The 27,710-nt window shown below is 34.6% G+C and overlaps 1 protein-coding gene across 3 annotated transcripts in view; it reads left to right on the forward strand.

Moving 5' to 3' along the window:
• EPHA6 (EPH receptor A6) overlaps nt 1–27,710 on the forward strand; it is an 819,528-nt gene that overhangs the window by 356,182 nt on the left and 435,636 nt on the right. For all 3 annotated transcript variants that reach the window (XM_088025312.1, XM_088025358.1, XM_028119182.1), the window contains exon 4: nt 14,862–15,017. In XM_088025312.1, the coding sequence (XP_087881438.1) occupies nt 14,862–15,017 (156 nt within the window). The remainder of the gene's footprint in view (nt 1–14,861; nt 15,018–27,710) is intronic.

The following is a 27,710-nucleotide window of genomic DNA, read 5'->3' on the forward strand; positions in this document are numbered from 1 at the left end:
CCACCTGGGCCTCTCCATGGCTGCTTAGCCTTCCTCCTGGCAAGGTGGCTAGTTTCTAAACATAAGCATTCCAAAGGACCAGCTCTCTAACCTTTTATGACCTAGCCTAGGAAGTCATACAGATCTCTGTAGTCATAAGCACACCCAGATTCAGGAGATGGGGAACATGGACCTGAACTCCTTATGGAAAGAGTGTCCATGAGACATTGTCAGAAGGGCAGAGAGTGGGAGATATTGTTCAGGCCGTTTTTGGAAAAACACAATCTGCCATAGCACATTACTTAATATCACTTAACTTCAGTTTCCTCCTCTAAGTAATAATAGGCTAGACACCCTTCTGATCACTTTACACATAGTGATTCATTAAATTCTCACAACATTCTCTGAGTTTGATGCTATCATTTATCCCCATTTTCCAGAGAAGGAAAATAATGCATGGAAAAATAACAGATAAATGCCTGGAATGACAGAATTGGTAAAATACAGGAACAGAACTCAGAGCCAAGCAGTCTAGTTCCAAAGGCCACATTCTTTATTATCCTTTGGTTTTTAAAAGAATAACTAAAAAATTGTATATGAAGTATTTTGCACAAATATCCAGCTCATTCTGAATGCTCAATAGCTATAAAGGATTCTGTTGTAGCTATTATTACTACTATATCTTACAGTTAATCACTGGGTGTTTTCTCTTTGGGATGGTTTTTCTTATTAAAGTAAATTTAGGCTGGCTTAAGGAGTATATAAGAAAGGATTATTGAAGAGAAAGTTAGAAACTGTCATTACAGTCAGGTGTCTAGAAAAAATAGTGAAATAAGAATAAGAATCTCTGATTAGGGAAAAAAAAGTTAAATGGCATCTCATTTCAAAGTATCTGAAAATATGGTGATAGATGCAATAAATACATTTTTCAAAAGTAGTGCTAAATATGAATGAAGTAGTATTAATAATGAAGGCTTAAGTTTAAGACTAAAATATACCTGAGGGTAACAAATTAATTAAAAATCACATTAGAAGATGAATGTTAGAACACTGAAAAGATGATCTGTTATTTATAGGGGAAAAATGGTTAACTTTTAATATTGTGCCAGTATTATTACCAGATTGCTTTCAAAATGATAAGTGGTAATAAAAATAAAAATGGTGTCTAATCATAAAAACTGCTGATATAAACCTTTTGGTTTCTATACCTCCACTACCTTACTGTCACACTAGAAACATCTTTAGAATTTTAAATTTGCATGTCACAAACCTCAGACTACTAAAGTATTTCTGACTTCACTTTCCAAGTAATGCCCTTTCCTTGACAATTATCCACCTCTTGAAGGAATGTGCTTTTTTCACATCATCTTTAACATATAAATTATAAGTCTATGAATGAGATAAATGGTGGAAGAAAAAACTAAGATCTAACATATCCACTTTATGCTTGTTAATGGCAATTTATGTGGATTTCTGTATATATCTCTATTTTATAAGTTACTATGTCACATAGTGAAAAAAAAAAATAGTATTTAGTTTCTAGGTTCTTCTTTACCTAACCAAAAGCTCAAAATCTCACTATTAGTCTGATCCCAAGTAGTGGTCTTTTGGTTCAGTCCTCAAAGTCTTTGGTATGTTAAATGAATGAAATCCATGTATATGCAGTTTAGAAGTAAACCTGGGAGTTCATAAACAAGCCTATAGGATTGATTTCTCAAGCTCCTCTCTCTCCATGTTCTTGCCAGTACTCTCTGGTTCACCATGGCTCCTCTCTAAGGTCTCTTGGCTGGAATGCTGGCTGAATCTTTATTTACTCCACTCTGCTGTGCACTTCATCAACTGGGTATGCATCCAGGGCCAAGTGAGGCAAGGACAGCGAGAAGAATGCAGTTGGTGGGAACCGCAGCTTGAGTGAATGGAGGAGAAGTTTTCCCTTCTTAAGAATTCTGGCTCCTGTGTGCTTTCATTACTGGCCACTACCAGCCCCACCATTACCACATGATTCCTTGAGGGACAGGCAAGAGAGAAGGGAGAAAAGAAAGAGAAGCAAAGGAGGAAGGGATTTTCACATTCTCTCCTGAGCATTATGAGTTCTGTTTCTCACTCCCAAAATGAAGATGAGCAGGCTCGTCCTAGAGCTCTGTCTGTGATCTGGTGTCCACTTCTAGGTGTTCGGTCCATTCAGTCCAGGTTCCAAGTGTTGGGGGAGGCAGGAGGGAGGGAAGGGAGAGAAGGATGGTCAACTCATCACCAAATCAGTAGTACTGCATATTTTGATCTTCTCCAATATACCTGCTTCTGCTTACTTTTCAGAGTCCTTAAATATCTGCTGGGTGTGGTGTGCTAAGATGGTTTTTCTATTTGTTTATTCAAAAGAAAGTCCACTTTAAACATTTCTTTGGGGCGCCTGGGTGGCTCAGATGGTTAAGCGTCTGCCTTCGGCTCAGGTCATGATCCCAGGGTCCTGGGATCGAGTCCCGCATTGGGCTCCCAGCTCCTTGGGAGCCTGCTTCTCCCTCTGCTTCTCTCTCTCTATCTCTGTCTCTCTGTCTCTCATGAATAAATAAATAAAATCTTTAAAAAAAATAAAAAAATAAACATTTCTTTGATTGAAGAAATCAGGATTAGTAACAGGACAATTTTACATACATTGTCTTATCAGGACTTATAGTAGTCTCCTGCAAGGAAAGTTAGGTTGAATATTTTGAAGCACAGCATACAAGTTTAATAGACTTACATTTGATCTTGCAATTTTCCTTGGGTTGTTAGTAATAGATTATTCTGAAGAAACAAAATATTCATGGTTATTTACCCTTACATTTAGGTTTTTCTTTTCTTTTTATGTTTTAATTCCCTAATATTCCCTGCCTTCTCTGCATACATGGCAGCAAAACTTAATTTTTGTGATTGCAGAACAGCATCTGAGAAAGCAGTGATGATATTACCTATCCCAATTTCTTAAATTCATGAATTTTAATGTTTTGAGAAATGATGCAGATCACATATTTTACTGGTAAGTCATTCAGTTTTATCTAAACTTATTGACTATTGAACACCGATGAGGGAAAGCAGTCAATTTTATTAATATCAGTTTCTGTCACATAAGATGCAATTCAGTATTTCATCAAATGGTAAGAACTGCATGATATGCCAACTAGGATTCCTTGTGGTCCTTTGTCTTAGAGTTCTCTGATAATACAGATAAACCCCCAAAACATTGCTAGCAATGTATGCCTAACCATTCCATTTTTTAAAATAAAGTATGTATATAACAGGTCCTTTGTTTTAGCAGAGACATTGTGTATATGTGTGTGTGTGTGCCAAAGTACTTTCAAACCATATTTCGGTAATACCCAGAGACTTCAATTTTCTAAAGACAATGAATTTTCAAACATTTATAAAGGAAATTGCATTGGAAGGTATGTACTTCATTAACATTAGTGGTAATTCAGTAACTATACTGATACTGAATACGCTTTTTGTAAAAATTATTTTGACCTTATAATATGTATCACAATTCTTAATACTGTTATTTTATTTTTTTAAGATTTTATTTTTATTTGGGGGAGAGAGAGAGCAAGCGAGAGCTCAAGAGCAGGGGGAGAGAGAAGCAGACTCCCTGTTGACCAGGGAGCACGATGCAATGCAAGGATGGATATGGGGCTGGATGCGGGCTGGATATGGGGCTAAATGTGGGCTCAATGTGGGGTTCAATGCAGGTTTCAATGCGGGCTTGATCCCAGGACACTAGGATCATGACCTGAGCCGAAGGCAGCTGCTGAACCACACAGGTGCCCCTCTTCTTATTATTTTAAGCAAACATTTAAAGTTTCTCAAATTAGGAGCAGCAGAGCATCCAACTCTTGATCTCAAGGTCATGAGTTCAAGCTCCATGTTGGGTGTGGAGTCTACTTAAAAAAATAGAGTACAAATAAATAATAATAAAGTTGCTCAAATTATAAACATATTTTTGAAGTAGAAAACTATGTTTAACTTGGATTATTTATTATATAATTTTATGAGAATACTTATATATTTTACATTTTATAGATTACAATCATCAAATTACACTGTATTTGTAGTAGCACTCTTGCTACTTTTATCAGTAGGTACATGGAAACATGAAAACAAATATTTAATAAATAATAGCTTGATTGTAATTTGATTATTTTCAACAAAATGTATTCCAATTATATAATAAGAAATTTAATAAAATGTAAACTTTTTTGTTAAGCATAGTTTTTTGAACATATCAGCTTACTTCCATTCCCTCAGGATACTTCACCAAAATAAGTAAGGGAATAAAGAAAGTCTACACTAACAAGGACAAAGTAGGGGGTGAAAGGAGTAGAAAATACTTCAGGTGAGAAAGATCAACATGTCAACAAAATTACAAAAATTAAAATCGAATAGAAAAGTGATAGCTCATTTAGCAATGGAATTTTATGAGTGTCTGCAGGGATAGAAGCTACTTTCACTTTGTGCTATTCTGTTGGGTATATACTTAGGAGTAGAATTGTTATGTCAGAAGATATGTCTGTGTTTATCTATAGTAAATACTGCCAAACAGTTCCACAAAGTGGTAGGACCAATTAAAACTTCTCCAGCAATGTATGAGAGCTCATATTGATGTATATCCTCACCAACACTTCGTATTGTGTGTCTTTTTCACTTTAGGCATTCTGGTAGGTGGCAGTTGTATTGCCCTGTACTTTGAAGTACGTTTTTAAAGTATGTCTTTGAGAAACTAAACAGGTGAACCTAGATAGGGGAAGGATGTTATAAAACAGTGAAATGTGAAATAGGGGCATCTGGGTGGCTCAGTCGGTTAAGCATCTGCCTTTGGCTCAGGTCATGATCCCAGGGTCCTGGGATTGAGCCCCACATCGGCTCCCTGCTCATCGGGAAGCCTGCTTCTCCCTCTCCCTCTGCTGCTCCCCCTATCTTGTGCTCTCTCTCTCTCAAATAAATAAAATTAAAAAAATAACAGTGAAATATGAAGACAATTAGAAAAATAAGAATTTAAGATGATTAAAACAGTCTGATTTTTACTTGCAGCCAAGATATAGTAACATCTGTTGCCTGAAAAAAAACCTAGAAAACACATGCAAAATATATGAAAAAAAAATCATTTTAAGACAAAACATCAGATAATGAAAGACAGTGATCCCTGCTAGATGGTAAATAAAGGAGGAGAGCCCTACAACTGTTCCCACTTAGTGCCTTGAGAGAGTTTCCAGGCCATGGTGTAGGGAGGAGGGACCCTGAGAGAAGCCAGCAGACTCCTTCTGTGGATTGAGAAGATAGATCTAAGAGTCCATGTAGACCCAGACAGCCAGGTATCACAAAACAGTATGAAAGAGGAGAGGGCTTCTCTGATGGAGAACTCCAGAGAGCTGTAGAAGTTCTCCAGGAGTATTCACCTGAGACTGCTCATGAGCAAATAAATCAATAAAGGAGATTTAAATAAGATCATAAAAAGGATGCAATTATTTAAAAAAAAGGGGGCAGGAAATGGAAGAAAATGGAGCAAAGAACAGATGGGACAAATGGGAACAAAACAGCAAGATAGACTTAAAACTAACCATTTCAGTAACCACATTAAATGTAAATAGACTAAACATCCCAATTAAAAGAAAGAAGTTGTCAGATTGGATTTTTTTTTTTAAAAAGTGCAAGACCCAGGGATGTTCTACCTGCAGGAAATGTACTTTATTTTTAATTTAATTTTTTTTTAGAGAGGGACGAAGGGAAGGGCAGAGAGAGACTCTCATCAGGCTCCATGCTGAGCAAGAAGCCGAATATGGGGCTCAGTCTCATTACCCTGATGAGATCATGACCCGAGCTGAAATCAAGAGACAGATGCTCTACTGACTGAGCCACCCAGGCGCCCTGGAAATGTACTTTAAATATAAAAATTCAGGGGCACCTGGCTGACTCAGTCAGTAGAGCATCTGACTCTTGATCTCAAGGTTGTAAGTTTGAGTCCCATGTTGGGTATAGAGATTTCTTAAAAATAAAATCTTTAAGAAAAATTAAAAGTAAATATAAAAATCCAAATAGATGAAAATAAAGGGACACAAGGAAACTTTTGGGGTTGATGGATACATTCACTATCTTGATTGGGGTTAAATATTCATAGTTGTACACATATGCCAAAACTTAACCAATTGTATACTTTACGTGCAGTTTTTTCATGCCAATTACACCTCATTAAAGCTGTTAAAAAATAGTATGGTATGTGTGGAGAATGGGAAGAAGTCTAAAATTTATGCAGCAGTGGGAAGTAAGTTTCAAAAAATAGGTGTGAGCTCAATTGTGAAGCAATTTAAATGCTAAACTGAGTTTGGACTTTGTGCTACAGACCAGGTGTTAGCAAACATTTTCTGTAAAGGGCCAGACAGTATACATTTTAGGCTTTGCAGACCAAGAGTCAAAATCAATGTCACCATGTACCTGTGTAATCATTTAAAAATCCAAAGGCTATTCTTAGCTCACAAACTGTACAAAAACCAGGCGGTGGGCCAGATTTGGCCAAAGTGCAATAGTTTGCCAACTCTTACACTAGACAATAGACAGTAGCTCGCTCATCTCTACCATTTAGAAATATAACTGGCAGTGGCTATGATGTAGATTTGATCAGGGAGAAGGCAAAGGCAAGCAAATGAGATGAATGCAATAAGTACAAGAAATGGCGGATTTACATAATAAGGTTATAGTATTATGGATGGAAACTAAAAAATAGAATCATTATAGATCTTCTTTATCCATTCATCTGTTGATAAGTACTTAGGATGTTTCTGTATCTTGGCTATTGTGAATAATGCTGCAATAAACAAGAGTGCAGATATCTTTTTGATATCCTGCCTTCATTTCCTTTGGATAAATACTCAGAAGTGAGATTGCTGAGTCATATGGTAGTTCCATTAATCTTTTGAGGAACTATACTATTTTCTGTAGTGGCTTAAACAAGTTACCTTCCCATCAACAATCCAGAACAGTTTCCTTTTGTCCACATCCTTGCCAACACTTATTTTCTGTCTCTTTGATAGTAGCCATTTTAACAAATATGAGGTAATATTATGGTTTTGATGTGCATTTTTCTGAGGATTAGTGATGCTGAGCATCCTTTCATGTGTCTGTTGGCCGTTTGGATGTCTTTTTTGGAAAAATGTCTATTTAGTTCCTATACCCATTTTTTATCCAATTACTTGTTTTGTTGTTGAGTTGGATTTTTATAAATTTTGAATATTAACATCTTATCAGATAGATGGCTTGCAAATATGTTCTCCCATTCCATGGTTTTCCTTTTCATTTTGTTGATTGTTTCTTTTGCTGTGCAGAATCATTTAAGTTTAATGTAGTCCTACTTGTTGACATTTGCTTTTGTCAAAAAAGCAGTGGCTTCTGCTTTTATTGTCGTATCAAAAAAATCTTTGTCAAAACCAGTGTCAAGTAGCTTTTCCCTATGATTTCTTCTAGAAGTTTTATAGTTTCAGGTCTTATGTTTAAGTCTTTAATCTATTTCAAGTAATTTTTTGAGTGGTGCAAGATAGGGATCCAGTTTCATTCTTCTGCTTATGGCTCTCTAGTTTTCCCAGTAACATTTATGGAAAAGACTATCCTTTCCTTATTGCACATTCTTGGCTCCCTTGTCGAATATTAGTTGACCATATATGGAAGAGTTTATTTCTGGTCTCTCTGATATGTGCCATTGGTCTGTGTGTCTGTCTATTCATATGCCAGTACCCTACTGCTTTCATGACTATGGCTTTCGGTATAGTTTGAAATCAGGGAGTGTGATGCTTCCAGCTTTTTCTTTTTCAGAATTGCTTTGGCTATTCAGGTTTTTTTGTAGTTCCATGCACATTTTAGGCTTTTTTTTCCTACTTCTGTGAAAAATGTCATTGGAATCTTAATAGGGATTGCATTGAATCTACAGATGGATTTGAGTCGTATGGACATTTTAACAATTAATTTTTCTGATGCATGAGCATAAACATCGGATATTCATTTGTGTCTTCTTCAATTTCTTTCATCAAAGTTTATAATTTTCACTATACAGATCTTTCACTTCTTGGTTGAATTTATTCCTATGTATTTTATTATTCTCTATGCTATTATGAATGGGATTGTTGCCTTTATTTCTTTTTTATGCATAAAATCAATATAAAATTGATAGAAAAATATGTATAATAAAAGTGATAAATACAATTTTAATATTGCTGATAAACAGCTCTTAAAATTAATAGGAACAACAAACAAGGATATAAAAGAATGCATAAACGAGTATAACCAAATGACCAATAAAAATGTGCAATATTACTGGCAATCAGGAAGTAACAATGATATTTAACTTCATATATTTTCAAAAAATAAAATATGATTTATATTTATTAAAGGGATTAGTGGGGTGCAAGTTTAGGATGCTCTTTTACATTGTTGTGAGTTTTTAGAAATGTTTAGGAACGAAACACAGAAATATATGTTAAGAAAATAAACATACCCTAATCCAGAGTTCCCACTCTTGGGAACTGAAATATAAACATTATCACAAGGATGTTTACTGCAGGACAGTTTAGAAAGGGGTTCCCTCAACTGGGGGATTGTTGATAGAAATACTATAGGCACATTATAAAGAATTAACTCATAACCATTGACCTGTAGATATTTTCATAATATAGTAGTAATTGAGAACAAAAATCTATATTATATAGATATTATCTCAATGTTGTAAAATTAACAATAATAAATTCTTGTGATCATATATATATTACATATATCTACCCATCAATATGTTGGCATTTTAGAGAAGTTATTTTTGAAGAGGAAAAATGGAAGAAAAGGTAGATGTAATCCAAATTTCTAAATATTTTAAAATAAATGTCCATACAGAGTATACATGTTATGATCCATTTATGTATCATAAGTGTGTTTTCTTTTTAATTTTATTTATTTTATTTACTTGAGAGAATGAAAGAGAGTACAAAGAGAGAGGGAAAAGCAGACTCCCCCCTCAGCAGGGAACCTGACGCAGGGTTCGATCCCAGGACCCTGAGATCATGACCTGGGCAGAATGCAGCCACTTAACCAACTGAGCCACCAAGGCACCCCTCATAAATGTCTAAATATAGAAATAAATAGGTACTTTAAAAAAAGAATCATTGTAGAAAATGAAAGTTTCAACTGAACATCTATTTTCAAATAGCTTTTTCTAAAAGAAACAAATTAGAAATCACTGCATCAGATGATCTTTAAATTTCATATTTTGTGTGGTATTGACATACATTGGAAAATATTCTTATCTTATGTGGGGTGGTTTGTTTTTGGAAATGAAGTTTACACTCCCTATAAATAGATAAAGAAGTAATAGAGAAGAAAAATAAAACAATTTAAACATTCTCAAGATGTAGGTACTAATATCCCAATTGTAACAGAAATACAAACAAAATCTAAAATCACTAACTGAATAGATATGTAGAATGATTATTACATTTAGAGTTCTAGTAATTTCATAGTAGACACTAGTGAATTATTTAGTCATTCACTCATTAAATTTTTAAGCATATGTAAAAATGAAATATATACTTGAAATACGCTAAGCATTATGGATATATGCCCGTGTCTGACTTGTGGCAGTTCCAAGAAATTGAGGTGATAAATGTGACAAGACAGTTATAATCTCATATGACTCAAACTAATAGAGAGGTATGTGTGGTATACCATTAATGTGTGCTACATAAAGAGTATGTAACTACCTAGAACAGTGGCTTTCTAACATTTTTAACAGCATAATCCTATGTTTTGAAATGAAATATTATACTAAACCTTAATATTAAAATAGGGTATTATGTTAACAATCTAAATGTGTTTTATAAGTTTAACATTTTAAGAGTTTTAAAGGAAATTTTGATGTGTACACACACATTTCAAATCAGAGATAAGGTTGAGAGTTGCAGTACCAACATCTAATTCATATTTATATTTTTTGTGGTAGGCAAAATATTCAAATTCAAAATCATGTAGATAACTTCAACTGGAAAGGTTTTGTTTTTTTTTTCCTAGCAGCCAGCTCACCTTGAGATATTAGATTAGTTTTGAGTTGCAATTGAATCACTTTCAAAATCTTTATTCACTGTTTCCATCCCTAAGTTACAGTAATTTAGCAAGCCAAAGACAAAAACAAAACCTATAAATTTATAGTAAGATGAATTATGCTATGATCAGAATATACACTGAGTAAAAATGCATAACCTTCTGCAGGAACTTAATTAGCAGAGTACTAACACTCTGTCCAATTCAGTGAAAAAAAATATGTATTGAACACCTACTTTATGATAATCACTGTTACCAGCCTGCCCTTGAGGAACTTACAGCCATTGAACAAGTGATCGCCAAGGTGTTGCTGAAAAAGTAACACAGAACATGTGACCACCGCTGGTTAACCCTTGAACTGGACCCGGGCAGTTGGAGGCTCCTCAACCCCTTTCCTGTCCTTGGACTCTATGATCTGCCTACCATTCCCACAGTGGGAGCTGTTTTCAAGGACAGAGCCTTGAGAGAGTAAGGTGGTGTTGAGACCATCTGGAAAGTATACGTGACTCAACCCATTTAAGGCCTTTATATAAACGTTTAGGATTCTGGAGGGCAGGTGCAGAGAGCTGTTTGTCTTTCAGCTGCCCAGAACGAGCTTCATATGTCATCTCCCTTGTTTATGAAACCTGCCACCTGCCAATCTGGAGTGGCCTGCCTCTTTTTCTGTCTCCCCCTGCCTTCCATGCACAGCGCTAGTTTGCAAACCAACAGGTATTGTTGAGAAGTCAAAGGTGCTTAGAGAAACTAAACTAGTCTAGAAAGTCAGGAAGAAATGGGACCTGAAAGAGGACTAGGAGTTAGCAAGATGATTGGGTCATGGGGTGGGATGGAGAAAAGAGATTTTCAAAAGTAGAAAAGGTTCAAGCAGAAGAATGATAATGGTAGATTCATAGAAATTAAAGGAGACCTTTAGCAAGTCATTCATTCATTCACCGAATACCGAGGAAGGGCCAAATAATGCCTGGCGCTGGTCCAAGCCCTGGAGATACACCTCAGTAAACAAAAGAGACAAAAATCTCTGCCCTAACAGAGCATACATTTTAGGAGGAAATAGCCTTAAAAATTAAACATATCATGTGTCAGATGTTAGGTTCTTTGTAGACAGGAAAAAGTGTGGAGGGTAAATATAAAATACTGTGGTAGGATGTAGCAGGAGGTGCAGTTTTAAAAAGGGAATCAGGCTTCATTAATACAATAACATTGTTACAAAGACCTGATCTCAGGGAGGGAGCAAACCATACAGATAGGCGAGTAAGAGCAAGTGTTAAAGGCCCAGTAGCAGGAGCATGCTTTCATGAAAGATTCTGAGGGAGGCCAGTGTGGCTGGAGCAGAGTACGTGATGGAAAAAGAACTGATGAAAAGCAGAGTCACGGGAAATGGGTAGGGAGCAAAAGCATGGGATGCCTAGTAGACAGTTAATAGGGCAATGGCTTGACTAGGGGAAATGGAAAGCCACTGGACGCTCGAAGCCCAGTGATAATGTGATCTCATATAAGTTCTGAGGAGATCACTGCCTGCTGGGTTGAGAATAGACTGTAGAGAGGCAAAGCCTTAATCAAGGGAGTGTGTGTGAGAGGGAAGTAGCTTCCTGTGATGTGGTTGGAGCTGTAGACAGAGTCAAACCACAGGGAAACTTATAATCCAATCCGTTTTAAACTAACACAAAGATGGTGGGAAGTTTTTTCAACGGGAAGATATAATGAACAGATTTCTGTGTTCAACACTGCATGATCCAATGTGGTAGCTAATAGGCACATGAGGTGAGTAGGCACTTGAAATGTGGCTAGTTCAAATTGAGATGTGCAGTGAATGTAAAATACATATCAAATTAGTACAAAATAGTACAAAAAAACCCAAATGTAAAATATTTCAAGAGCTAGCTTTTATGTTGAAATGATAATATTTTGGATATATTGTGTTAAATAAAATATATTATTAAAATTTCACCTCTTTAGTTTTTCTAATGTGGCTCCTACAAAATTTAAAATGACATATATATAATTATATATATTATATATATATTGATTTTTAGTACTATTGGACAGAGCAGGTTTAGAAGATCCTTCTGTTTACAGAATAAAGTAGACAAGATTGGGTGCTGAGACCACTTAGCAGCCTGGTCTCTAGAAGAGTTTGATTATCACTAAGCTATTCTAAGTATTTTAAGAGCTGCTTTAAGCACTCTACAATTCTAAAAGAAGGTGACAGATTAGCTGAAAACACTTCAGATAAGAAATTATTTAAATTTTTGGTTTTTAGTTACCAGAGAAAATAAAGGTAACGGTGTTTTGCTGCACGAAATGAAGTTATTGGCAGACTACTTTATATGCTAAACAGTGTTTATGACTGAGATTTGAATGACTGGTAACAGAAAGGAAACAAGGTTTACAGCTCTTGTTTATGTGTCTTACAGGTTTTGTATCTGCACATATAATAAACTTTAGTATAGTCCTATAGTGTTCACATTTCTATTTAATTTATTTCAGAATGGTCTTATTTCAGAAGGCCCTTATAATAATACTTAAATTATATTTAAAATAATATTGGAATATGCAGAATGCAAGCTCCCCATTAAAATTTTCACATTCTCTATAAACTATGTGGTTTATTAGATTTATAAATATTGTAGTAGATGAGATAAAGATATGATTAAATTTCTAGTTGGGTTCAACACTTAAAATTACTTGCCAAAGTATCACACATGTATTCTATGGAATATATTCAGTTATTTTAAACTTCATAATTAAGTAGAAAATAATTACTGACAAAATATACATAAGCTAGATTTATTAAATATTTTATAATACATTGTCTTGTAACTACTGTATCATAAGATTAAATTTAGCGATTACATATTTTTTAAAGAATACTTTATTTGTGAAAATGTTGGGGTTGAGTATATATTATTTACATACTCTGAATTTTGACAGGCTTAAAGAACTATTTTGATGATACGGTGTCTTTATTGATTAGTCACATAGTACTAATTAATTTATCAGCAAGTTAAAGAGACTGTGATTGATATTTATGGATCACCACTAATAGTTTCATTGATAGTGAATAACCAGGTTTTTAAAAGTAATTTTACTGTACAGAATTGATCATAACTTCTCTTGAATTACTAGGTCATTTATATAAAGCATTGTTATAAAAGCAAACATAAACTATAAAAAATAATCCAGTAATTACATATGTGCACACGCGCACGTGTGTGTGTGTGTGTGCACGTGTGCATGCACGCACGCCCCCTCTTATGGTTTACACCTCCTAGAGGGTGAGTCAGTGGTGCATAGTATACTACTGGTATCAGTAAAATTGCAGTCATTTAGATCTGTAGGAACATGCATTGAAATATGTACCTAGGGAAAGACAAATGGTTATTTTATTGGGACTCATTTAGATAGGAGTTAAATTTACCTTTAAAAAAGGCATTTTTTTCTTTCTTTCTGAATATATAAGCAGAAGCCTTATCAAGAGATTATTGTCCATTATTGTTAATTATTGTGTATTTTTAAATAGAGCATTTTGTGAAAATGTATTAGATTAAAAGAAGTAGTTTGTTAAGACATTTTTTAACATAATATATGTTACTGGAAAATTATTCTTCCTTTATTTTGTATATCAGTGTTAATTTAGAAAGTGGTCAGCAGTGGTTTCTTTGAGACCAGAAACAGCTACCCCTCAACATTCAGGACATTGGATGCATACTTAGCATAGGATCCTTTTTTTCTAGATCTTCCATTTCTGTGAAAAAGTACCCTATAAATGACAATATGGTTAAACAAAAAGAAAATGTGGTCTAATAAAACATTTCGTCACATAACTTTTATTATTTACATTTCATTTTCATGATTTTTTGGTGAAAATTTGGTTATTTGCTTACAGTTTTCATGGTTCTTGCCATATGTGTATAGCATGTATATCTTATTTACTTAATATTTTGTCTACCCACTTTTGAAATTAATTCAAAAATTTTAAATGAATGTATTTAAATATAATAAACAAAAAAATTGCTTGCCATAAAAAATAAAAATAAAATGAGAAAAGTAAAGTAAACTATAGGTAGATTCTTGCTAAAGTCTCTGAACCTAAAGCCAGCTTTCATTTTGTTTAAAAAAATTTTTTTCACCAATAGGACAGGTGTTAAGAAATACCAGCCCTGGGTGCCTGGGTGGCTCAGTTGGTTAAGCGACTGGCTTCAGTTCAGGTCATGATCCTGGAGTCCCAGGATCAAGTCCCACATCAGGCTCCTTGTTCAGCAGGGAGTCTGCTTCTCCCTCTGACCCTCCCCCCTCTCATGCTCTCTATCTCATTCTCTCTCTCAAATAAATAAATAAAATCTTAAAAAAAAAAAAAAAAAAGAAATGCCAACCCCACACTGGGACTTTCTCCTTTAGTACTCAGAAGGATTGAGGGAAAAATGGAATGCAAATACATTTTACACAATGTAATTCAATGTTATTTAATGCTATCTCCTAGAACTACACAAAATCATTCCCCTTACTGCCGGTGAGCGGCATCCCCACACTCTGGTAATCAATTATTTTGTGTATGTGTATCAGGTACACTTTCCAAAATAGCAACCTGATCCTAAATATGACGTCACCATTATGTTACAGATTTTGAATAACTAATTTCATTATTAATATTAACATATATTGACTTTTCTGTATATGTGTAACACTGAACTCTTGAGATCAAAATGTGTGTCAATTAAAACATGTATGTGTACAAATAAAATAAGGCAAGCAATAATAACAATAAAAATATTTTCCTCTTTTTACAGCTTGCAGACCAGGATTCTATAAAGCATTTGCTGGGAACACAAAATGTTCTAAATGCCCTCCCCACAGTTTCACCTATATGGAAGCAACTTCTGTCTGTCAGTGTGAAAAGGGTTACTTCCGAGCTGAAAAAGACCCACCTTCCATGGCATGTACCAGTAAGTCGATACAATTTTGCATTTGGAAATCCTGTTTTCAACCCTTTGGTTTCTTTATTCTAAATTGTTTTAAAAACTAGACATACAAAATTCTGTGGCAACAGTGTATTTGTCTTTGTTAACAAGTGAAGAAAAAAAGTTTCTCTTTCTCTCAGCATAGTTACTTTTCACCTGCTTGCAAAGGAAGTGCCTATTCCTCAAAATTCACATTGATCCAGGACATGCAAATCCCAGCACTGGTGTGAGGCCCTGGAAATTTTTCCAAACCATAATCTGTCCTTAGGAAGTTAAAGCAGTTTAAGGCTACCTAAGAATTTATAAACAAAACTTGTTCTTTGCTTCACCCTTGTCCATTTTAAGGCACATCAATTTAGGAACATCAAGTTCAGTGTGTGGGGGAGCTTCCAGATGGAACTTAAAAAGTCATTGTGCTATTGTTTTGCAGTAAAGTTCTAGTTTTCCTTGACATTTGTCTTTAAAGGAAAGTGTTTTGAGTTTTTCCACATTTCACCTTTCACTTTCCAATCTTTGGGTTGGAACCAATACAATATTAAATTTAAATGTGAAGGTCATTTTAATGCATGCACTGAGAATTTTAAATTATTTGTACTCTTTTATTATAAAGTATTATGAAATATCTGTACATTTAAAAAGTAAAAGTGAATCTATTAATGCATTGCTAAGCTATGCAAAAGTAAAATGTCATCTCTTAGGTAGCTATAAAAGTCTTGTTAAATATGTAAATAAGATATTACAGTGAAAATTTGCCCTTCTGTTTGATGAATTAGTGCCGAACTATTGTTTATCTTATGTAATTCCATAAAGGCAAAAATAGATTGAGAATTATGTAATATTACATATTCCTTAGAGACAATGGTGGTGTCCCATTTCTTTTAACTTATGCAGTCTGTAGAATTATCTGCATTACTAGAGACTTTAATATAAAATATTTTTATAGAATACATTTAATTAAAAAGTAACACATTCATTAGTAGCTGTAAGTTTTGTTTTCTGATTGTAAATGCTGAGTGACCATTTTCTTCAGAAACTTGCAGCCTGGAAAATTACTACCTGACATTTTTTTTCATTGGGAACATATTTTAAGTTAATAAATAGAAAAAGGAAATTCTGAAATATAATTTCTCACCTAATTATGTACAGTTTTTAACAGGAAGACCTTGCTGTTACTATATATATGTAATCCTTCTTGCATGGTTACTGTATTGTGAACAGCATACTACAGCTTAGGTAAATGGTGGTATTTCAAATGGCTAGGAAAGTATTTCTCAAAACCTGTATCAGAAACTGAGTGGAACTTCCTAGGTAAGTGATCGAGGAGAATTTTTATTTTTATTTTCTTAGGAGGCCTTAAATAGACAATTGACAAATTGAAGGAATAAATTGGTTCTCATCAATCTAACCCTTCAGTAAGGTAGCAGGATAGGCTTGCAGTTCTTTGGAATGAGAGTCTGATTAAGGAAATAAATTTTGGATACAACAAGGTTCACAAACCTGGTAAACTAGTCAGGCATTGAATCAGATATATGTACTTATCAGCTTAATGTTTTATGTTTCTTGGATTTTTCTTTCCTCTAGAAAATTTCCTTTTTTATACTTGGTATTATAAATTATGTTTTTATGTTTTTTATCTTTTATGTTTTAATTTTGTTTTAATCAATAGATATCATTTACCAGGGAACTCTGATTGTCTGTCTGGCCTTTCACCATCTTTATTAATCTCTTGTTATGGCTGTTTTCTTTTTCTTTTATTTTATTTTACTTTATTTTATTTTAATTCCAGTGTAGTTAACATACAGTGTTATATTAGTTGCAGGTGCACAATATGGTGATTCAACAATTCCACACATCACCCCATGCTCATCACGACCACGCTAGCCTGCAGCTATACTAAATATAGAAGCAGAGAAAGATTTGATTCTGGTCATTGTTGGACAGAGTTTTAGACAGAGAACAGGATTTTGTGTTGCCATCAAATATTGAAAGATAAAACCATCCTAAAAAAAGGTGAAAACTTTAGTGAGATCTCCCTAGTCCAGCCTCAGGAGGCTCCCCTCTCAAGTCTTTTCTGTGCTACTCTCTTAAGAACTTCTGTCATGTTTTAACAAAACTTAGCGTAGTATATTGTAAGTTAACCATCTTTTAGAGTCAAATTATCGAGTATGAATCTTGGTGTTGGTGCTTAATAGCTATGTAACTTTGGGCAAATTGTTTAACCTCTCTTAGCCTCAGTTAACCCATGCATAGTGATAATAACAGTATACTTCATTCTGTAGCTACGATGATTAAATAATTTAATATTTGAAAGGTGCTAAGAACAACACCTAGCACATAGTAGGTGCTACATATATGTTTGTTTAACACAGAAAGTTATTCTCTTATAATCCATTTTGAAATAGTTTTTGATCAGCTAGTATTCAAACTGTTATACACTTTATGGTTGATACTACTATACTGGGTTCATGGTTCCCATCATCTGCATTCTTACAAACTGAAAAAAAAATAATATACTGAATTTTTTGCCTTTTCACAAAATATTTTAAGTCCTGCATTTCTGTTGCCTTTTGATCAGCTAGTATTCAAACTGTTATACACTTTATGGTTAATACTACTATACTGGGCTCATGATTCCCATCATCTGCATTCTTACAAACTGAAAAAAATAATATACTGAATTTTTTACCTTTTCACAAAACATTTTAAGTCCTGCATTTCTGTTGCCTATCTGAGATTAGTCAGGTTTTCTGAATTATACTCTAAGGTGAGAGACCTTCACGGTTATTACAACATATGCAGAAAAAGTAAGGATCCTAAACTCCAAAGTATCATTGCTCCTAAAAATTGGAAAATGAGATGGTTGGGGAAGAAAAATCAGAAAAGTGACAAGTCAGGAGGTCACTGAACAATAAGACTTAAGAAGACCAGGGTAAGTTCACTGAGATATAGAACTTCTGAGGCCAAGAATCAAACAAGCAGTCAGCCTTTTCTGTTTTTCATTAACCACAAATAAGAGCCAAATTTTAATAGATGCATGCTCTCTTAACTTCTAGATCATGTATCTATGAATTAGACATTCTTTATCACCTTTGTTCCTATAGTGCATTATCTGAAGGTCAGAATCTGGGTCAGTTAGCAGGCAGTGCAATCACTTCCTGGTGTTTTTGTCAGTCTTAGCATTTGAAACTGCTTTCAGAGAATCTTCCAGGGATTTAAAAGGAGGCAGATTTTCTCCTTAGTATCAGGGGCAGAGAGTTTTTGAATGTATGAGTTTAAAAGAAAGTGAAGGACTAAAATATTGGAAATGACAAACCAGGACTTTGGCTAGTCAATGGCCTAGTATGGAATGATTTTATATATAAGGATAACATGTGATCATATAATTGATATGATTTTAAGGACTCCAAGAAGTCTTCCCCTACTCCTTAGTGCCATCATCAAAACAATAACAACAACCCTTAAAAATGTAATTTCACCATTAAGAGCTTTATGATTTCTTTGGGTTTTCACTGTAGAGATAGGTGTCTTTTTATTTCATAATCTTGAGATACATCATATATAAGATTTATTCACATAAAAATGTTTATTAAGATTTTATTCTTTTAGTGCAGTTTGAGATTCACAAACAAAATTAAGAGAAAATATAGAAAAGTTCCATATATACCTCCCCGCTCCCAAATATGCACAGCCTCCCTCATTATTAACAGCCCCCACTTGGAGTGGTACATTTGTACAACTGATGAACCTACATTTGCATATCACAATCACCTAAAGTCCACAGTTTACATTAGGGTTCACTCGTGGTGTGCACATTGTACATTCTGTGGGTTTGTATAGGGCATGTATCCAACATTACAGTATCATACAGAGTATTTTCACTGCCCTAGAGCTCCTCTGTGCCCCACTAACCTCTGGCAACCACTCATCTTTTTACTGTCTCCATACTTTTGCCTTTTCTAGAATGTCATATAGTTGGAATCCTACAGTATGCAGACTTTCAGAATGGCTTCTTTCACTTAGTAATATGCATTTAAGATCCCTCCATGCTTTTTCATGGCTGGATAGCTCATTTCTTTTTAGTACTGAATAATACTCCATTGTCTGGTTGTACCACAGTTTACTTAGCTACTTACCTACTGAAAGACAACTTGATTGCTTCCTAGTTTTGACAGTTAGGAATAAGCTGCTATAAACATGCATGTGCAGGTTTTTGGATGGACATAAGTCTTCAGTTCTTTTAGGGTAGGTACCAAGGAGCATGACTGCTAGATAATATGGTAAAAGTATGTTTAATTTTGTTAAGAAACTACTGAACTACCATTTTGCATTCCCACCAATAAAGAATGAGAGTTCCTGTTGCTCCACATCCTTGCCATCACTTGGTGTTGCCAGTATTCTGGACTTTGGCCCTTTCTGATAGGTGTGTAGTAGAATTTTATTGTTGTTTTAATTTGTATTTCCCTAATGACATGTGATATGGAGCTTCTTTTCATATGTTTTTTGCTATCTGTCTATCTTCTTTGGAAAGGTGTCCACATAAACATTTTTAGGCTTTTCAAACGGCTACAATTAAAAAAAGAAGATGCCTCATATTCAAAGTTAATCCCTCTAATAGTGGTGGGCAAGAGATTGACCTATCTTCAGTCTTCTGCTGGGCCTGGTTTTTGTTAGTTTACTTTTCTGACATTTTGTTCCCACTAACTTCTTCCTCACAACCTATAACTATACTCAAACTTCTATCATTAAAAGAATACTCCAAGACCAATATTTTTTCTCTTCCAAAAAAAAAAAAATCTTGGGAGAGCAGTCTTTATTGGCTACAGTTCCTTCTTTATTTTATTATTATTATTATTATTATTATTATTATTTACTTTTTACTCTACTGTATTCAGATTTTTACTCTTCACGCTAGGAGAGTCATCAGATTTTTCCCCCTACTACTTCAAATAAACTACGTCAGGAATAATTCACCAACGATCTTTGCCATTTTGTGTTAGAAATAAATATATTTATGATGTCTAACTCTTTTGATCATTCCCTGTTTCTTGAAACTATCTGTTCCTTTTTATTCTAGGACATTGTAATCTCCTCTTCACCCTCTTAATTTTCTTACTATTGTATTCATTGCCATTGATGGTTTCTCTTCGTTTCTTTACCCATTAAATGTTAGTTTTCCTTACATTCCTTTTTTTGCTTTCTTGTTTTTTCATATGTTCTCATTCTCAGGGCTTGAATCACCTGTAAATAGATGGTTCCTATATTTTTATTCATATTCTGGTCTTTTCTCCTAAAGTCCAAAGTTGCCTAACCAACTGATTGTGGGATTTGGCAAACTAAGTGCCCTGTGGAAACCTGCCCAAATGTCTGAGCTTACTTCACACCATACTCTCTTTGATTATTAAACTTATCGACTTCCAAGATGCTAAGCTTGTTGTCATCCTTAGGGCCAGCAGTTTCTTCTACTTGAAATACTCTCCCTCAAGGTCTTAGGGTTATTTTCTTTTTGTCCTTCAGGCTCAGATATCAGCTCTTAGGACAGGTACTCCCTGACCAATCATTCAAAAATAGAATTCCTCCCAGTACTCTTTTTTATATCACTTTTAATTTTTTAATTTTATTTTATTATGTTAATCACCATACATTACATCATTAGTTTATTTTATTTTATTTTATTATGTTATGTTAGTCACCATACATTACATCATTAGTTTTTGATGTAGTGCTCAATGATTCATTATTTGTATATAACACTCAGTGCTCCATTTAATACATGCCCTCTTTAATACCCATCACCAGGCTAATCCATCCCCTACTCCCCTCCCTTCTAGAACCCTCAGTTTGTTTCTCAGAGTCCATAGTCTCTCATGGTTCGTCACCCCCTCCGATTCCCCCCCTTCATTTTTCCCTTCCTACTATCTTCTTCTTCTTTTTTTTTTTTTTTTTTAACATGTAATGTATTATTTGTTTCAGAGGTACAGGTCTGTGATTCATCAGTCTTACACAATTCACAATGCTTACCATAGCATATACCCTTCCCAATGTCTATCACCCAGCCACCCCATCCCTCCCACCTCCCCCCACTCCAGCAACCCTCAGTTTGTTTCCTGAGATTAAGAATTCCTCATATCAGTGAGGTCATATGATACATGTCTTTCTCTGATTGACTTTTTTCGCTCAGCATAATACCCTTTAGTTCCATACACATTATTGCAAATGGCAAGATTTCATTCCTTTTGATGGCTGCATAATATTCCATTATATATACCACTTCTTCTTTATCCACTCATCTGTCGATGGACATCTTGGCTCTTTCCATAGTTTAACTATTGTGGACATTGCTGCTATAAACATCGGGGTCCACATACCCCTTCAGATCACTACATTTGTATCTTTGGGGTAAATACCTATAAGTATAATTGCTGGGTCATATGGTAGCTCTATTTTCAACTTTTTGAGGAACCTCCATACTGTTTTCCAGAGTGGCTGCACCAGCTTGCATTCCCACCAACAGTGTAGGAGGGTTCCCCTTTCTCCGCATCCCTGCCAACATCTGTCGTTTCCTGACTTGTTAATTTTAGCCATTCTGATGGGTGTGAGGTGGTATCTCATTGAGGTTTTGATTTGGATTTCCCTGATGTCGAGCGATGTTGAGCACTTTTTCATGTATCTGTCTTTAAAATTTCTGATTCATTTGTACACTTGCTTCTTTGTTTATTATCATCTTAGTCATACTAGACTGTAAGACCCATGAGATCATGGACGTTCTTTCTCTCCTGTATCTCCAGCACAAAATTACTACTAATAATAATAGTACCTAGGTACTAGACACTAGGCCCTAAATAAATATTTGATGAATGAGTAAACTAATAATTTCAAGTTCAACCTGCAAAAACCAATTTATTGCTTTTTCTTTCAGCCTGCTTATCCACCCTAGCTTTATTTATTTATCCTGGTGAATCCTTATTTACCCTATCTAAGCCAGAAAGCTTGGAATCATAATTCCTGCCCTTGCCCTAACATGTAGTAGTCACAAGTCCTATCAGTTCTACCTCTTAACATTTCTTCTGTCCAGTCCTTCCTGTCAGTTCCTGGCCCTATCCTTTTAGTTGACATCTTTGACTCTCCCTTGGGTTAGTTTAATAATATCCTGGCAAGTCTCCTTCCTTTAGTCTTCCACAGCTCCAAAATATTCCAAACTTTTAGAAACAAGATCATATCATATTGATCATATTACCACTTCTGCCTAAGGTCTTTCAAAGCCCAACCCCTATTTGCCAGACTCATTAGAATCAATCCATCCTGCCCTGACCTATTTCTTTCCCTCTAATTTTAACTATATTAGGATCTCTCAAACAGCCCTACTAACCAGTTATATTGCAACATACTTGAGTTTAGGTCTTCTTGATTTTTAAAAATTCCTTTTGTCCTTTTTGCTTAAACTGTAAAATATATAAATGGAATTATGAATAAGATATGCAACAATGAATCATGGAACACTACATCAAAAACTAATAATGTACTGTATGGTGACTAACATAACATAATAAAATAAAATTTAAAAAAATGAAATATTGAATGTTTTCTCTAGATTTTTAATCTACTTCATAAACTCATAACTTTATTTCTCAGGTGACTAATTAATGCATATTCTGTGCTTTAAAGGGTGAGCTGTGGAGGACACTCCTTAATATCAGGTCTTGGTCAATTAGGGCTGCCTCTGAGAGCAGTTGAGAACACAGGAGACACCACTGCCTGACAAGAAATCTCTTATCAAAATAACTACCTAAGGCTTTTCCAGGCCAGAAGGGAAAAATACTCACTGAGGCTAAAGAAACAAAGGAAAATAAGAATTACTGAAAAAGTATTTATTCAGCAGGAAAGGCAGAGAGCATGAAAGGATCAAAAGAAATGAAGTGAGGGTCTAACATATGGATGCATGAGAAGTTAGACAAAATATAATTACACTGTCATAGAATTTTTACTTTGATGTTTCTCATGTGTTTAAATCAATAGGATCTTTTTAAAGCTACTGAACAGGTGCTGGAAGATTAACACGTTCAACAAACATTTGTGTTACCCACTTAGAAATCATATATATATATATATGTATATATATATATGATAAATGTGAATTTTATATATATATATTCCATTAGAATTACCCGTATATATATATATATATATATACTCATCATTAAGAATTTCTCTTTTTTTGTCATCTAAATATGAATCAAATATCTTGTGAGTAAAACCAGTTTGTTCAAACTTCATTCTTTTTTTTTAAGATTTTATTCATTTTAGAGCGAGAGAGAGCATGCAGAGAGAGAGCATGAGGGGAGGGGGAGGGGCAGAGGGAGAAGCAGGCTCCCTGCTGAGCAGGAAGCCCAATGCAGAGCTTGATCCCAGGGCTCTGGGATTATGACCTTAGCTGAAGACAGATGCTTAACCGACTGAGCCACCCAGGCACCCCTCAACATAATTCTTTTTTTTTTTTTGAGATTTTATTTATTTATTTGGCAGAGAGAGAACAAGTAGGCAGAGAGGCAGGCAGAGGGAGAGAGAGAAGCAGGCTCCCCACCGAGCAGGGAGCCCAATGCGGGGCTCGATCCCAGGACCCTGGGATTATGACCTGAGCTGAAGGCAGCCGCTTAACCGACTGAGCCACCCAGGCGCCCCGTAATTCTTAATATAAAGGCAAATATCATGTTTTTGTATCTTTGTATTTGAACTGCAGTGACCAGGACTGACATGAACATATAAAAGTTGAATTTACTTTTGCTCTAAGGCTAACATTGTAAAATGGCTTCTTTCCTGCTGGAATAACTGGCAACTTAAAAAAGCCATGATTCTCTCATTCTTATTTTGAGTATAGAATAAGTAGTGTGTTGAAATGCAGCAGGAGCGGTGTTCTTCATTTCAGCTTCCCTACTCAGGTCCCCCACTTCTAGGTGGGGACAGGATGTTCACAGCCAGGTATCACAGCTCTGCTTGTATCTCTTCTTTTTTTTCTCATATCTTTAAGTTTTTTTCTTCTCTCTTTCCTAAGCATGTTTTGCATGAAGAACCCATTCTGGTTCCATGCTTTTCCATCTCACAACTAAAATACAAAAGTGGAACTGATTTGGGTAGGTGGCTCATTGTAAACATGATGTAGGACCACGGTTTTGCAGATAGCAGAATGGGAGAAGTTGCAAAGATGGATTGTGTTACTTCTAGAAGGCTGTGTTATATCTTGTCTTATTATAGAAGATAACTTTAAATATTCACTCCGTCTATTGCAGTGGTATATTTTTAAAATTAAAATGACCTTGGGGCACCTGGGTGGCTCAGTCGTTAAGCATCTGCCTTCGGCTCAGGTCATGATCCCAGAGTCCTGGGATCAAGCCCCACATTGGGCTCCCTGCTCAGGGAGTGTTCCCTCTCTCACTGTGTCTCTCTCTGTCAAATAAATAAAAATCTTTAAAAATTAATTAATTAATTAATTAATTAAAATTAAAATGACCTTACATTATGGAATAAATGACTATATGCAATGAATCCCAGTTTCCCCAATACTGGTCACTGATGTAGGATGTCATTTGAGCTTCATGGAGTTTCCTAAATATAAATACTATCATTTTTATTTCAGCAGAGGAGGTTCTTTTATCAAATTATTTGGGAGAGTTTCCTCTATAGGACGAGATATTAAGTGGTCATACTGCTGATGCTGGAGAATTGAGTTACCACTTGCTACCAGGGCTCTATAGTTGGAATTCAGAGAGTATTGTCCCATTCAATATCATCTACTTGTACATAACAAACCAATTACTGAGAAGCATCCATAATTGGAAAGATAGCATTCATTATTATCCCAACACTGTTATGCATTTAGAGAAAGGTTATTAATTTGCTTTAATCCATTTATTGTTTTGTTTTCCCTCCCAAATTATGACTGTGCTTAGTCTCTTCATATTTCTCTTTTCTCTTTCTAACAAGCCTTCACTTAAAAATAATTGACTCAGACACAGAAAGGACTGTATGTAGGTGTGCATAATTTTTTTCATGGTATTTGGGAACTGGATGATATTTGACTCAGAAGACCCAAAGCCAGACTTCTCATTATTTCATTTGTATTTTAGTGTTCTTTTCTCATACATGTGATTTTGCCATTTAACTCTTGACCTGTACAGCTATAATACATTTCTGTAATTCATACAATTAGTTATTCTATGGGTTTATATTTTTTTTCTGAATTGATGAAGGAAGCCTATAACCATTTCTTGGAATTTTTCCAAGGTAAAATTATATCTATGTTCTATAGCATAGAAATGTGGGGCCACAAATGTTTACTTTTCAAGTTTTTAAGTGTCCACAGAACTATATTTTGAGAAGTTTTGGGGTTTTTTTGTTTGTATTTTGAAAAGTTTTAAATTCCTTCCCAATGGATAGAGAAATGGGTGACTACCCTTTTTGTTTTGGGTCTTTATTTGTTAATCTCAGTTACCATAATATAAACATTCCCTTCTGCTTCTTAAGTGACTTTCAAGTCATATGAATCTATCTGTAGCCAGTAACACCAGGCTCTTGGAAAAATTATAATCTCAAACTATCTGTCCTCCAATATATGTGAAAATTGGCACTATTTGAAAAATAATTCTTGGAGAATTCTACAAACCTATGCATTCTATTTGTTCCCTTAGTTAAAGCACATATTACCTCTGAATCAAGCTGGACCAAGATAGACTTGTATACAGTGATACAAATATTTCAGTGTAATGTGTACATTGTGTTAGTCACATCTTCTATAAAATGGTGATTAATAACTACCTTATGAGTTTATCATGATAACTCTATTAAATAAATCATGGAAAATATTAAGTACACTTCTTAGAGCAAAACTAGTACTCAAAAACGTTGGCTCTATTTTTAAAAATCATACCTATAAGGTATAAAAGTGCTCCTTTCTGCCTGAGGACCAATAGGGAAGTTTCACAAAGGGGTAACACCTAAATTGGAACATGAAGAATGAGTAGGAGTCTCCCGCAGAGCAAAAGGACATAAAGGAACACTATGCACAAAGGCATTGAGATGCATCAAAAGGAAGCAAGAGGCCTGCTTATGAAGACACATGGTGACAAGGTTCAGAGGTTTAGGGTTTTTTTTATTCTGGAAGTGAATGGTATCTGGTCTATTAGATTTTTGTTTGTTTTCTTTAACTGTGAGTTTTAGAAATAATGGAGAATCTAAAAAGAATTATCTCTCATCATTTACAGTACTATGAATACATTAATGGATAGCAAGTCTTAATTTTGGCATAGTTTAGTTACTGAAGTAGGTGTAAAAATATTGAAGAAAATGAAAATATGTGGAATGCAAAGGATTTGAAGTGTGCATAGTGTTGTATTTTGAGCAATATTTATCTTGAAGATTTTATTTTCAATTGCTCTTCTGTATATAAAATTATTTAAAAATGCTCTAAGATAACATTATTAAAAAGAATCTGTCATTGGAAAGCAATAAATTTCTCAATTTGTATGTTTTGAAAGTTTGTATTTGACAATACTCTAAGCAAGGCCCTATAAAATACTTTAAATATTTATTTACCAGACATTTTTTTTTTGTTATCCATAGGAAGACTACACATAGAGTTAAAAAATTCTAAACATAAGAAGACCTAGGTATCAGGCGCCTGGGTGGCTCAGTTGGTTAAGCGACTGCCTTCAGCTCAGGTCATGATCCTGGAGTCCCGGGATCGAGTCCCGCATCAGGCTCCCTGCTCAGCAGAGAGTCTGCTTCTCTCTCTGATCCTCTTCCCTCTCATGCTATCTCTCATTCTCCCTCTCTCAAATAAATAAATAAAATCTTTAAAAAAAAGAAAAAGAAGACCGAGGTATCATCTGACCATGAATACAGCATGTTACCTTCACGTAATTACAATACTTTCCTGGGCCTCATTTCCTTATCTGACTAAACTGGTTTATCTTCCCTCTGGTGAGGTTGAAGCTCCACTTTTGTGATTACTCATCATCCATTTCCAAATATACAAACATTTTATGAACAAAACTTAGAGCACAAAGTGGCTTAAAGAAGGAAAATACAAAACTCTGCTTGCAGTTACTCCTATTAAATATATTTTTCAAAGCTCATTTGGGATGGACATTAGATTAAAATATAACTATAGATAAAAGTTAAAGTTAATAGTGATAATTCAAAAACTGAGATGACTTTTAGAGTTTTAAATTATACCCATATGCAAATCTGACAACCTATATTTTTAGTACATCATTAAAATCTAGAGATGTACTTTTTCATTTATTCCTATATGTTTATCTTTCTTCAGCAAATTTTAAAATTTACTCATTGCAAAAACATTTACCTAAATTTCTCTAGTTGGTTCAATATATTTTTTAAATGTTCTCTTTGGCATAGATCAACATAGAACTATTTTTCTCTCATTTGTAAACTCATAAATAAGAAGAAATTTCCTTTTTATTAGGAAACTATGCTAATATATTTATCATAGTCATTAAATTAACAAACACATTTAAATTTTTGCCAAGTAGTAACTTAACTGATAAAATATAGCTTAGTAAACAGTAGCCTTCCATGACTTGATATCCTCAGTTATTTGGATCAAATTTTCATCGTTCTTAATGTTAGAAAATGCATCTGCAAACGTAATTAGCTATACAGTAGGTG

This window comes from Eumetopias jubatus, unplaced genomic scaffold (assembly GCF_037043125.1).
Source record: "Eumetopias jubatus isolate StellerSeaLion01/CBP00866 unplaced genomic scaffold, mEumJub1_p1.0 scaffold_1, whole genome shotgun sequence".
Lineage (NCBI taxonomy): Eukaryota > Metazoa > Chordata > Mammalia > Carnivora > Otariidae > Eumetopias > Eumetopias jubatus.